Below are 14,897 nucleotides of genomic sequence, written 5' to 3'. Positions count from 1 at the left end.
ACTGTACTGAAATATCATCTAGGGTAAGAATATTTGTAAATATATTGTAGATCGAAGCATTAGAGGAAAAAACACTGATATTTATGCTTTTATTGTTCACTAATAAATGTTCATTATGAATAGAATAGAATAGAATAGAATAGAATAGAATAGAATAGAATAACCTTTATTTGTCCCATATACATTACAGCACAGTGAAATTCTTTCTTATTAGAAGCACCCAGAGGGTTAATGGCCTTGCTCAAGGCCCCAAGAGTGGCAGGATGGCGATACTGGGGATAAACAGCTAACTGGCTTCAGTCAGTTTCAGACTTTTTCTTAAAAAGAATGTGGGCTAAATTATCACACAATACTGTCAAGTTTTAATTCTCAATTTGTTTAGCACCAAATCAGAATCCATTTATTTCAGTTTATTTTTAAGTACAGATTTTTTTCACAGATAATAAAAATCTTAACACATTATACTTTCGCTTAAGTATACTTCCCCCTTGTCATTACTAACTATCACTGCTTTTATTCATCCCTCATGTGATCTACGTACCCGAGCTTGAGACAGAATGGCCTGAACATGGGCCTCCTGTGCGGAGGCAATGGGACCTTTATCGCCACCACTTTGTCCAAAGCGGAACTGTTGGAAAATATTTTTTTTGAAATTTTTTTGTATAAAAATGTGCATTAACAGCTAGAAATGGCTAACAAAAAAGAATCTAAATAGCTGACATTTGAACAAAGTGTTAAGATATGTTTTCATGCATTTTACCCAAACATGTAGTCAGTCAATTATGTAAGACTGTATTAGCTATTTATGTTAAAACTGTATTTATTGCCATACCGGAAGCATGACAGATGAGCCAGGAGGTCCAGGAACTCCATCAGCTCCGGGCAGACCTGCTTTCCCAGTTGGACCCTAGAAAAAGAGGTTAGAGGTATAACATTTTAAAATATGACCTAAACTCATACACTAATATTTATTACTGTAAATTACACTTAATTAAAGACATGCTCACAACGTTGATTTTTAAATTAATTATGAATGCCTTTGCTTTAAATTGTATCATTTGGGTGGTCAAACATGGTCCTATAACAATACTCATAAACAGTTTGTTAGACAATATACCTTTAACACAGTAAAAACATACTAATAAATCTACAAACGCACCCTTTCACCTGGATCGCCTACGGATCCCGGAAGTCCTGGAGGCCCTGAAGGGCCGGGGAAACCCTGTTGTAATGTAGAAAAGAGAACGTCATTAAAAATATCAGATCTGTATGTCTTTATGAAACAAGTATAATGATTTATTAAAAAGATTCACCAGAAATAATTTACATATCTGCAGACAATTCTTTAACATTACTTAATAACTTCATACAATATTTCACAAAAGTGAGTACACCCCTCATATTTCAGCAATCATTTTATTATATGTTCTCAGAAGACAATACTATAGAAATGAAACTTGGAGATATTTAAGTGTAGTTAATGTGCAGTTTGTATAACAGTACAGATTTTCTGCACTCTAAACATAACTCAACATATAAGTCAGGTCAATAATATAACCAATATTGTCTAAATAGCTGGCAACAAAAGTAAGTATACCCTAGGGTTAGGGTAAGTGAACATGTCAAAACTTTGTCCAAAGTGTCAATTTTTTTTTTGTGAGCACCGTTATTATTCACCGTTATATAATCACTGCCTTAATCCTCCTGGTCATGGAATTCATAAGAGCTGCAGAGGTTGTTGCTGGGCTTCTCCATAATGACATCACAGAGCTGTTGGATGTTAGACACATGGTGCTTCTCCACCTTCCGCTTGAGGATGCTACACATGTGCCTAATAGGGTTCAGATCAGGAGACATAATTGGCCACTCCATCACCTTCACCTTCAGCAAGGCAGTTGTCATCCTGGTGGTGGGGTCATTTTCATGTAGGAAAACTGCTGTTTGGCCCAGTTTCTGAAGAGAGGGTATCATGTTCTGCTTCAGAATGTCACAGGACATGTTGGAATCCAAGCCAAGGAACCGCAGCTCCCCAGTGCCAGCAGCATTTATGCAGCCTCAGATACTACCACCACCATGCTTGACTCTAGGCAAGACAAAATTTTCTTGGTACTGCTCACTAGAGAGTCACCACACATGCTGGACATCATCTGAGCCAAACAAGTTTATCTTAGTCTCATCAGACTACAGAACATGGTTTCAGTAATTCATGCTCTTGGACAGGTCATATTTGACAAACTGTTTGCAGGTTTTCTGGTAAACCAGCTTCAGAAGAGGCTTCCTTCTAGAACAACGGTGCTGAAAATCAACTTGTTGCAGTGTCGGGTATGGTCTGAAAACTGACAACTGAACCTTCTGCAACCTCTAAAGCAATGCTGCAGCACTCATGCATCTGTTTTTTGAAGCAGCTTCTGCACCTAAAGCACAGCACGAGGACTCAACTTCTTTGATCAACTCTTGCGAGGCCTGTTCTGAGTGGAACTCACCTCTATATGACCATGTACAGTAACTCAGTTTCAGGGTGTAACCGATCAATCTTTTTATAGCCTCAGCCATCTTTGTGGAGAGCAACATTTAAAAATTCTTAAATCCTCTGAGAGTTCTTTAAACATCCAGTGAACAGTATGAGAAAATTTTACTCAAATCACCAAATTTTACTGCTCAAATACAAGTTACACAAATTTGTATGGTCTTGTCAAGCAGACAAAAACATGAACATGATGAATAGGACATGTGGCTTTGACATGATGTACAGCTGTTATCACTTAGGATGTACTCACTTTTGTTGCCAGCTTTTTTCACAATAATGAATGTATGTTGAGTTTTCATATATATATATATATATATTTTTTTTTTCCTTTTTATTGTAATATAGATGTACTTACGGTTGGTCCTTCTGGCCCTGGTGGACCCTCAATCAACATTCCCTGCAAAGATACAATAAATAAAAGTTTTATGGTCTGGGGCATGGAGATCACTGACAAATATTCTGACAAACTGGAGACCCCAAAATAAAATAAACAAAAAGGCATTGAGAGAATCTACAGATCTACATATATAATGATCTACAGTAACCCAGCTATGAGACATTAGAATGCTAGTCACCTTTTTCCATCACCAGTTCATGAATAAATATTGGTGACACCCACACATCTTCCTCTGCAACCTTCTAACCAGGTTTGTACCAAACTGAATCTTGTTCCAGGCAGACATCAAACATTCACAGAACGATAGAAGAGCGACTGGTATATCTTTTGTGTTTGGAATCACATTGCACTTTGTAAGAAAGAAAGGGGCTTTTACTTGCCACATATACTGTACACTACAGCACAGTGAAATTCTTTCTTTGCTAATCCTAGCTTGTTAGAAAGTTGGAAGAAGAACCCAGGGTCAGTGATGAAGAAGAAGGTTAAAGGCTTTGCTCAAGGGCCCAATAATTGTAGCCTTCTGGGTCAATAACCCGAGCTTAGCCACTTCCCATCTTGTGCTGATTCAGAATCGGTTTGGATGCCATATGAACGTAGTGTTGAAAATTACCCATCATAAAACTTGGATTTTATCACCATTAAGTATTGCTATGCTCCCAGTTAGCTAGCTAATCCATACAAATCAAACAACATATGTATTACTACATAGAATGTACAAATTGTATTTATGTATCTATGTAACTTATTGTGTTTATAAACGACCTGATACTTACAGATTCAAGCACAGCAGGCTCTCCCTTCTCTCCCTTCTGGGCCTTTACAGCAGCCTGAGGGACACAAATACGTAAGCAGCAACACATAGCAGTCAATGCTCACAAAGAAATTTGTGATATTGCTCTAAAAACAGTTTAAAAAATGAAAACCATCAAACTGTGATTGTCAGCACTTGACTTGACACTTGATTTCACTGAGAAACATCACGATACTTGATACGTTCTGTCACAGAATCTTCTTCACAGATTCGGAAAGATATTTCAGTGATCAGTGTGTTCCTCAACATGCACTACTGCATGTGACAATTCCATACAGATTATTCAATGGAATATTCATTTTTCCACAGAGTCATTTACTTAACATTGCTCTTTGGCAATGTGTACTGAAGTAAATGCTTGCTCAGGCAAACCACAGTTGCAGGTTTCCTCAGGAGAATATGTGCCAGTTATACTGAAAGAGCTGTAAACTTGCCTTCTATCAGTTGTCCCAATTTATTAGAGATGCACATAAGGCGATATATAATGACTAACAGAGAACTGAGCACAATATTTTAAGGAGATGTCTCTCTTCTGAACTCGGACTCAAAAAGACATGCAGCTTTTTTCATGCACATATAATAAAAATTTATATTTTTAATAAACAAGAAGAAATTTCAGTTTTTATTTTCCCTTTGGAAGCCAAAGACTACACAAAGGAGGTATTTTTGGTGTGTTCGGGTCAAATTCTGTAGCATGCAAAGTTTCATAATTTTTTAATGTTGCAGTGGAATCTTTCAGAGAGTTCTGTAGACTGGTGTTCATAAAAAAAATATAAAGCAAATTAGCATCTAATGGACATTTAAATGCAAATAAACACGTTTATAGCATACGAATTGCATGTTGGATAGGATCAACTTATCTTTACACCCAGTCTCTTCACATTTCTGCAAGATGCCTCTACAACTCTTATCTATATCAGTTCTTAATGTTCAAGAGTTTAAAAAAAATTGCAAAAAAAAGCACAACATAACTTACACCACCCTCATGTGTGACAGCGGGCAGGGCGTGGCCTATGTCACCAACCGTGTCTCCTTCGGGAATGGGCTCAGTGTAGTCCTTGTAGGAATATTCATATTCCTTCATTTCAAATTGTTCAGTCACAGGCTCCTCAGCAAAGGCCTCAGAAACCATCTCACCTTCTTCCACTTCTTCACCCATTAGAGTCTCATGCACCTGGGCCATGGTATTGAGAATGAATGTAGACAGCAGAGCAGATAATAAGAGAATCGAGTGTGGAGTGAAGGATGAAGCGGAGTGGTGCGAGGTAAAGAGTAAAGTGATATCCAAAAAAGGAATAGTGGAATAAGATGAAACAGGAAGATGTTGAAAGATAGAATGAAAAAAGAAAGAAAAAGAAAGAAAAAGAAAGTAGGCATTGAATTAGAATAATCAGTCTTACCTGCAGCTAGACAGACCAAAACACACACACACACACACACACACACACACACACACACGTTCAAGCACACTGTCTCTCTGTGCGTTTCAGGTGCCATAAGCATGAGTTGTTGGTGAAAATGCTTGACCGTATTCTTTGTATTGTACAATAATGAAAATCAGTTCTATTAAATTTTTTCTTGCTTCCTTATCTTATAAAACAAACCAGAGAAGAGTTCAAATTAGAGCAAAACACAAGCATATGATGAAGCATTATTTAATACTACTAAACTTACTACTGCTCACACTGCTAGATTTAAGTGCATAAGCGTCTTATCATTCACTTACCTGCACATTTCCACATCCACACTTACCATACCATCATTCATCAATACAAACCGTTTCCTTTTCCCCAAAACCCTTTCATTTTGTATTCTCCACACCTTTCCCCACCCCAAACCCTTTCCTTTCATTCTCCACACTTACCAGTTCATCATTCATCAGTACAAACCGTTTCCTTTTGTCCCCAAACCATTTAAATTTGAGTGTTTTGTTCTCGACTTGTAGAATGCTAAATGCTTCACTCATCACAAATCTAGCAAAACACTCATCTAAAGAGCTCTTTGGGTAAGAAATAATGCATGATGTGAGTATACTGTATAGCAAAAAAACCTAGTGACAACTATTTATAGATAAAAAAAAAAAGGATGGTGACATTAATCCATAATATTAAATTAGAAACAAATAAGAAGAAATCTTGTACACCCTTAAATATTATTATTTCTTGGAATGACACATGGCACCACAGTTACATAAATAAGAAATGACATTACTGCAGACTGTTAGGTACTATAATATTAGTTTGGTCACACCTGCAGTATAATAACTAGTGATTATTTATACAGGAACCATAAAATGACATGTATTCAGAGACGGGTTTAGCACGATAGAGTATTTTAATATAGTATACACCATCATCTTTAAACAGAAGCACTTGCCTTTTAGCTCAAGCAACCCTAACACTATAATATATAATTATGAAAAGAAATAAACATCTAATAAGAGTCAAGTTCTTTACCAGGTTCCTAAATAATAATGATCAGTTCTAGTTGTATATACGATTCTGCAAATTAGAGAACATTTAAAACCCACTCGATCCAGCACATTCTACTATTTTTATTTATTTATTTATTTATTTATTTATTTGTTTGTTTGTGTGTGTGTGTGTGTGTGTGTGTGTGTGTGTGTGTGTGGTGTGTGTGTGTGTGTGTGTGTGTGTGTGTGTGTGTGTGTGTGTGTATGTTTCTTTTGCACAAAATATGAACAATGTTTTCAAGGTCATGCAATAATAATTTTGTGTGACACTTTAGTGCAGTGGTGCCCAAACTTTCTACTATGAAGGGCCAAAAATTTAAATTGATTGAGTGCCTGAAAATGATACCAAATGTTATATTCAAATAAAAGGTATAAATGAGAGGAACCATTTACTCTCATTTATGATTTTGTAATATTCCAATTTTTTTATAATGTCCAACTAAGTTAAATGTCAAATACAGCTTTTTAGCAACCTCTAATGAAAGCCATAAAGCTCTAATATTTAAGTTTCTCCAAAAGGCTTTTTCACACACACACACCCCTCCCGCCCACCCCCCCTTCCTGTCATATATATTAACGGGCCAAATCAAAGGTCATCACTGGCACTCTCGGGCCTGCCAGGCCTAGTTTGCGCATCTTTGCTTTGGTATCTGATGACCACAATACATTCCTAAAATAAACACCTGAGGGTTTTTTTTAAGTGCAAGGCCACATGAGGAACAAATCAGAACTTAAAGGAAATACAAATCATTACACTTCCACAATTAAATCCTATAAACTGTAGATATAGAATAGACTAGAGAATCCACAACAGGATCTCAAAAGTTTGCAGGATCACAAACTAGACTCCTATTAAGTGTTTAGCTCAATGTTTATTTGTAAATGTCTCCTGCATTAATATTAATTTGTATTGCACTTTACCAGCAAAGTCCATATTTTCTATCCCTGGTCCCTGAGGCTCAAAGGCAAGGAGTTTGTGTTTAAAGGCAGCAGTCTAAATACTAAATCGACTATGGCACTTGAACTTGAGCAAAGTTTGGCAAGCTTGGATATGTAATGAAATGCAGTTAATCTAAATAATATGAATGGCAAACCCTGAAATTAGCTCATGACTGTGTAGCACAAGGGAAGCTTCTTTACAATTGCTAAGCTCACAAATGTTCCAAAAGATTTTTTTGATAAAAAATATGAAGGAAAGCAAATTCAATGAACTGAAGATACTTTGTCAAAATAAGCAAAATGAACAGTATTTTTAACACTTCACATGTGGTTTCAAGCTAGTAGCTCCACCCCTAAACATAAGAATGTGCTTAACCCATCTCTGAATAAGCATAACTTTCCCAGGTGTAAATATTTATGGTCTGAATACTAATATGCTAATTTATGCATACTAAAGTGCATGTGTTACTAATCCTGTGAATTCTTCCTGTCTAAGTTAAATCACTGGCCACTTCAGCTCAGTGCTACCTTCAACTTATAATAATTGTAATTGTAATAATAATTGGTTTCAGTGGGTGAGGAGGTGTGAGTTGCCAGCAGACAGTTGACAATGTCTAATCTATTCTAAAGTGAAATTAGTGTCAATTATAAGTGTGAAGTGTAAATCTGTGCAATCAGTCACAATTACTGCCAAAATAAAGTTACACTCATATCTTCAAGGCTTCAGTCCATGGCTTTTTGATTCAAATAAACCAAAAAAGAATATTGATATTGAGATACACTGCAAAAAACTTTAGCAAATGGTAATAGTCAAACATATCTAGTATTTCTTATAAATAAGATTACAATAAAATATACAAGATTATTAAAATAAGTTACTTGTAAGTTACTAGAGTAACTGGTTGCTAGTAAGATTAATACACTGATTTGTACTCATTTAAAACTTGAGTTTTGCTAATAAAACTACAAGCCTGAAATATGAATAGTAATTAATAATGTTGTAAGGATGTAATAAAGTTTTTTTGCAATTGTATAATAATTAATGCTTGATATGTTTGACTAGATTTAAGATATTTCACCTTTATTTTGCAGTGTAGTCAAATTACCTGCTGAAAAAAAAATGTATAAAAAAAAATCCAATGGTTTCCACTACAAATACCATTACAAACCATCAGCTGTTAATCATTACAACCATTAATAAATAATTCCCATTATGTAGTGTGTTTGTGTACATCATTAAATCATTACCTTCAAGCCAAAGAAACCCTGTGTAAAAATATATTGGGATCTAGATGCTTGTTTAATGGTGTCCTATTGGTGTCTAGTCAATACTAGAATGTACTCTATCAGTTCGTATTAGTTTCAGATGTAACATGTCACCAAGTTACCAACAGGGTTAGCATTAAAACTATTATTAAAGCATAACTATTATTAATAAATAAAATATAGATACTGGTGTTTATCTACATTTAATACATTTTATTGTAAAATGAATGAACTCAAAACAGTCTCCATGTAATGTATTCAGTAGAGATGAGATCATTACAGATGTAGGATGAGGAAAGTGGAGGTGGGACTGTCAATCGTTTAATATTCCTATGTCCATTTATTTTTATGATGCAAAACACACATATTTTCTGTTTTATTAAGTGATACATAGTAAAACAAAATGTGTTTAACATAAACTATGAACATTTTGCTCTGTGTAAAGTTTTTTCACCTCAATCCTTACCTTCTTAATAAAGAATATATAATGTTTTGTTATTTTTGGGAGCTTTTATGTGAAATACTATAAAGACCGTAAAGAAAAAACAAGAAAAATCTAATAAAAACCCGATAGCGCATTTTATTCAAGAACACCAGAAATTAATTGGATAAAGTAACACATGTTTTAGGTTTGCCACATAAAGAGATACGAATAAACGCAGCAGTAGTTCTTCTGTGAAACTGCATTGCTTTTACACAAATATATCTGAGAAAGAAGAAAGATCCAGAAACAGAGAGAACAATAAAGAGATGGAGGATTTGTGTTATTTTATCTAGAGCTAGGAATATTTCATGTGTGGGCCCATAACATTACCTTTAACAAAAGTTTGCATGCGGATACACAAATAGTATCTATGAGCTACAGAGCAGGCACTGGAACACGGTATGCAGAAGATAGATACACATGCAGTAGTGTGACAGTTTAACATATCGTTTCTTATGATCGCTACGGATCATTGGATATATGAAACGGTGGAAAGGGTCCAGTGGGTCAGTATATTCCAACCTCATTTCTGGGATGCTACAATGCCTACGGCTTGTAAGCTTTTATGCATGCTTTTCACTGATTCATAGACACACCTTGCATCTGAGTCAAAACAATGCAAAGCTATTTCAGTATAAATGTCACTGGCTCTAAAATGAAAGGGGAAAATAGATTGAATTCATATTCTGAAGTTCAATGATCCCATCAGCAAATTAAAACAGGAAGGTTAGAGTGTAGCCTGAGCATTATCAGCCCATTGCTGGCATGATTCATTCATAAGTGAACAGTTCGTTTTACCCCAGCAGCTAAACAAACCAAGTTAATACACGAGCAAAGCGGATTCAGAACATTTTTAAACATTGCTCTGAATGAATTTGTATTGTATAAGACAGATAAGATCAGTCGAAATCCAAGGACTTAAGAAAGTATGGTTACTGAAATCATTACATTAGACCAGTATAACCTATATTTCCTGATATAGTGGACTGGAAAATATACACTTTTAGGGAAAAGATATTGCAGCTGTGCATGGGCGAATAACACTCAGGCTATACTATACTATACTGCATTTCTGATTTTGTATACCAATACTGACCTGCTTTGTTTTTTTGTTTTTATGAGGTTGCAACTTTCTACAAAAATCAGGAATGCCACAGTATGTGTGTAATACCATACAGTTTTTCAACATTTTACTTTCCAAATACCAGAGTCAGAGTGTTACTAATATATTAGCATGTCATGAAAAACACTTATGGTTCTAAGCCAACACTTTCACTGTGGCCTCATTTAAGAGGGTTTGGAGAGGGTTTTTTTGTTGCTTGACCATGAGGTTGGAAATAAAGCTCTGGACAGCCAACGTGGGCTCTTATAATGATGTACCTGTTTATAACCATTGGTTGGATTCGTCTTGAGTTTTTCTGCAGTCAAGGTGAAGGTGCCCCTGGCCGCAGACGTGGTGAAGGGCGGGAATCGTTTTGAAGAAGTTGTGTGAGGTTTTGTCATCCTTTCCGTTTTCTCCTTCTTGCCATAAGCTTTGTGAGCGTTCCCTGCTGCTGCCTTTTTCCCTACATCTACTTTGAGAGTGCCTCTAGTGCCAGCATTTGTTTTTTTTACAACTTCCACCTTTTTGTTGCTGCTGTTTTTGGCTTTAGAAACAGCGTTTATAGCTGGCTTTCCATTTACACTAATACCACTAGGCTTTTTGTTTCCAGATGCTTTGCCACTGTTCTTTTTATTTACTACAGTGGGTTTTCCATAAATGCCTGCCTTAGCCACTAAAGTTGACTTAATGCCAGAATGTGGAGCTATTTTGTGGTTCACAATTGTAGCTCTGCTCTTAGAACGCTTAATCACGTCAAATTTATTCGAGCCTAATTTAGTTTGCTTGCCTGGAGCAGGTTTATTTTTAGCTGATTTAGCTGAGCTAGGTGTTGCTATATAAGACTTGGCTGCTTTAGTGGGAGAATTGGATTTGGTTTTCTTGCTGCCCTGCAGTTTTGTTTTGTTTTTGACAGATTTAAGTTTTTAATTATTAATGTGAAATGGTAGTTGAGATAGTCAAAGTAAAAAATAAATTATTAAATAAAAAACAGAGAAAAGGGGGATTGAAAATAGCGGGGAAGGGCGGGAGAAGAGAAAAAAAAAAGAAGCGTTGGTGTTTGACGACATCATGACATTAAGATTGCTTAATGCATATTTACTGTCTCACTGAGTTTGCTGCTGAAAATATTATTAACACATTGTTATTTTTCTTAATGCAATAAAAGAAATAAGATTTCTTTTGCTAATATTAATAAAGCTTGTGGTTCTATTAAAAATAAATCTGATGCTTGATTGGCACACTGTGCAGAGAGAGACTGAACATGAGCAAAGACATGACAACAACAAGCAACACAGAGATTTAAATGAATTTTTTGACCATTTAAAGTGACACGATGATCAGTTGCAATACTCCATATGTACATGAGATTCTTTAGATACTACTATACACTTAAAAGCTGTAGATAAAGGTTAGATCAATAGCTGAGACAACGTGTGATGATCTGTAATGATTAGAACAATCCCAACTTCAGAGAAAAAGAACATAACGATATTTACAGAAAGGAAAAGTAAAGACTCCAGATATCCAGCCACATACATTTGCTGTAGTAGATTGACACAATAATTACTGGCCAGTTCTATATATAAGCACATATTCACGTACACCAGCCTGTCTGACCCCAATATCTGAAAATCTAACTGTACATTTTTATGTGCACACTTGGAAATTACTTTTTGGCATATAATATAGCGTATAGATGACTGGATCTTATGCTGTTTTGTTGTCAGTTGGTATGACGTAAAAAAAATCTTATATAAATACTATCATGGATTTTGGTGAAGTGTCTGAATGCAAAAATATTGTGGTGCAACCAATGTCTATCCTCGATTGCCTTTTTGATTTATATGCATGTAGTCTATTGTTTTAAAGTTTTTAATATGGAATTAAAATCATTTTGTGCATTTTCAACATATTAGAAAACTATTACTAACACATAATGATAACATTACTTGATCTTATCTCTCTCATAAAAATAAATAAATAAATGTTTTAGTACTATTTAAAATTTCCATCCTTTGCATGGTACCCTGGCACAAGGTCGACGCAAGTATTGCGCTCCGAACACAACTGCAAACGTGGTGCTGAATGGACAGTGACCATTCAGTGTTTTGGAAAGGAAACACATGACGGAAAGGTGGGACAGAGGAATGAGGCTGTTGGCTGATCAAGAGCACAGCTGCTCATGTGTCCTGTGTATGTGCGAAGAAGAGCACGTTCCAAACCTCGAAAGAACGTATCTATCTGTTTTCTTTCAAAGGTAGCAGCAGCAGCTCTGGCAGAAAGTATTACAGAATCCGCCAAGCCCAACCACACGTCTGCCTACAAGTTCCCCAAACTCCTCTGAGACGCAGACATTTTTCAGAAGCCCCCACAGACCCACGTTCACACACATACGCCTAGCCACTTTACACTGCACAGTGAGAGCACAATAAACTCTTGTCTGCACCCTATTTCAGTCTGCCATTTCAGTGTGTTGAGCCTGACGCAACCTCGAGGAGCTACACTGGTGGAGAATGCGGTCATAGACACAGATCGGATCCCAGCCAGAACATGGATCCTATGCTCAAACACCTCCTCTAAACTAAAATTCAGCAACAGGTGCTGATGCAAAAATTAGCTTTTAGACTCTTTGCATTGCTGGAGCTTTGAAAGTGGCCCCAGCTCCCCAGCCCTATCCAGGAAGCACGACAGCTGTTGACAAAAGCGATGGTAAGCAACAACGCAGAGGCATACTTGCATATGTTCACACGCATTGCTACACGGGAGGAGTGGACGAAGTATGAATAGGCAAACTCCCTGCCTTCTCTCTGAGAAGGACATAGACGACTACAGCCTCATTTGGAGGAAATCCTGTCATGCTGTGGACTCTCCCCGACTAATGTGTCCACAGAGTTCCACCACTGGGCGTATCGAGTGGAAAACACCTGGACAGAAATGGATTTTCTTATGATCCCACTGTCAGTTGGCAGCTGCCCACCTTGACGACGTGATCATACACTCTAACACCTGGGCTGACCACGTATACCACCTCAATAAGACACTAAAATAGCTAAAAAAGGACAAACTGACAGCAAATCCATGGAAATGCCATTTAAGCCTGACTGAGGCACAAAACCTAGGCTACTGCATCGGCCAGTGGTTGCTGAAGCCACAGGAGGCATAGATCGAATCAGTCAGAGGCTACACCTGACCCTACTCCAAATGCTAGGTATGTTCCTTCCTGGAACTGTCGGGCTAGTACAGAAGATTTGTGCCCAACTTTTCCTCTCTAGCCTTCCCCTCTCAGACCTGAGAAAGAAGGGACAACCTAAACACATCCGCTTGTCTGACATTACCGTCTCTGTGTTCAGCCCGACACAGCCCAGAGGCGCTACAATATATATATATATATATATATATATATATATATATATATATATATATGAAAAAAGTTTATGAAGAAAGTTTATGAAGATATCTGTTATATGGATCAGGCTTGTTCAGGATTTGTTTTTAAGAAAATCAGTGGAGCTATTTAAATAGCTTTTATCAGTAACCATAAGTCAAGTATGATTAAAATTTGACAGACTCTATAGTCAAACTGTAATTAGTTTAAGGTTAACAGTTTGTTAATGTTCACTAACTGCCAGTCATCTCCCAATCAGGGTTAAAAGGATTAACACTGAGCTACAAGCACAAGACATAAAAATGATAATCATATATAGAGGGTTTCATCACAAATTGTGCCTGGACTTTGCAGATTAGAACTTTCCAAAAAAGGATCCTTCACATCAATCTAGAAACATCAGTCATAGAAACATTTGGTCATTTGGTCACTTGGCCAGTATAGCATTTACAGCACTCAGGCAAGCAAGATGGTTCCTTGTAATTAATCTACAATATATGGAGATTTTTTTTAAACAATATTTTGGATCATTATTAATGGCCATCAATGGGCCAAGCAGATTTTACCAAAAACTTCAAATTTTTAGCATTATTTAGTTACTAGCATTTGTTATTAGGGAGGCTTTCATTTTTTATTTAAGTTTTTCTCATTATTATCTTCTCAAGCAAATATATTTTCTTAAATACGCCCCACAGCAGATATAGTGCAGCTATAATATTTTAAAAAAATAATAATTTTACAGATCAAGGACAACTTTACCTAACCATTAATTAAATAAGTAATTCTATCATCCTTATAAACTTTCTAGAAAGATTCTTTCTTTTTTTTTTTAAAACATTCACAATAATTATCAGATTATGAAACACAGTGCAAAGTAATAGCATGTGCTGCAGCAATATATTAGCAATAATAAGACTTTGTTTAGATTTTTTCAAATAAACTCTTCTCCATTACATAACACTATATTTGTGTTTAAAGGCAATATGTGGAGAATCAATGCCCTTTATGCAGTTTATCTTGCTGAATCTATCTGAAATGATAGGTATGTTTTTTGCATTCCACATTTGTTTAGTTTAAAATCCGAATTACAGTGAATGTACAAATGAATGGAAATGTGACTGGACTAATAGATTCAGAGCAAAGACTTTGTAAATTTATATATTTTCCACTATTTATCGCACTTTCCACACGTTCCAAATAGAACTACAATTAAATAAAGAAAATTAAATAAACAACTCAAGTATCACAGAAACAAGAGATTTTTTTTTACTTCTAAGGCACATTTAAACAAAAACATTTTTGCATTTCACTGTCAAAATGTGGAGATTGCCAGGTCTGAAACAATCTTTGAAATATTTAGTTTGCTCTTTTTTTTTTCAATCTAATCTTCACCTGTAATTCTTGCATTACATGTGTGTATCTTTAATAATAAAAAGATCAGTTTATAGAATCTTAATCTCAGGAGTGTACAACAATTTATGTATTAAAAAAGACTTGAGAGCTTGTCTGATTG

The 14,897-nt window shown here is 35.9% G+C and overlaps 1 protein-coding gene across 3 annotated transcripts in view; it reads right to left on the bottom strand.

Moving 5' to 3' along the window:
• Window positions 1-14,897, bottom strand: part of col11a2 (collagen, type XI, alpha 2) — a 55,191-nt gene that overhangs the window by 22,021 nt on the left and 18,273 nt on the right. Inside the window, exons 7-12 of one of the 3 annotated variants that reach the window (XM_083543160.1) lie at window positions 10,278-10,886; window positions 3,698-3,751; window positions 2,883-2,924; window positions 1,160-1,222; window positions 833-907; window positions 542-628 (exon numbers count right to left, since the gene is read on the bottom strand). In XM_083543160.1, coding sequence (XP_083399286.1) covers window positions 542-628; window positions 833-907; window positions 1,160-1,222; window positions 2,883-2,924; window positions 3,698-3,751; window positions 10,278-10,886 — 930 coding nt within the window. Of the gene's footprint in view, window positions 1-541; window positions 629-832; window positions 908-1,159; window positions 1,223-2,882; window positions 2,925-3,697; window positions 3,752-4,711; window positions 4,910-10,277; window positions 10,887-14,897 lie in introns of all 3 variants that reach the window. The other 2 variants (XM_083543161.1, XM_083543162.1) reach the window with 2 other exon arrangements.

The sequence above is a fragment of the Silurus aristotelis genome (genome assembly GCF_946808225.1).
Source record: "Silurus aristotelis genome assembly, chromosome: 6".
Classification (NCBI taxonomy): domain Eukaryota; kingdom Metazoa; phylum Chordata; class Actinopteri; order Siluriformes; family Siluridae; genus Silurus; species Silurus aristotelis.
The sequence above is the reverse complement of the archived record's forward strand: the minus strand, read 5'-3'. Positions and strand labels throughout refer to the sequence as shown.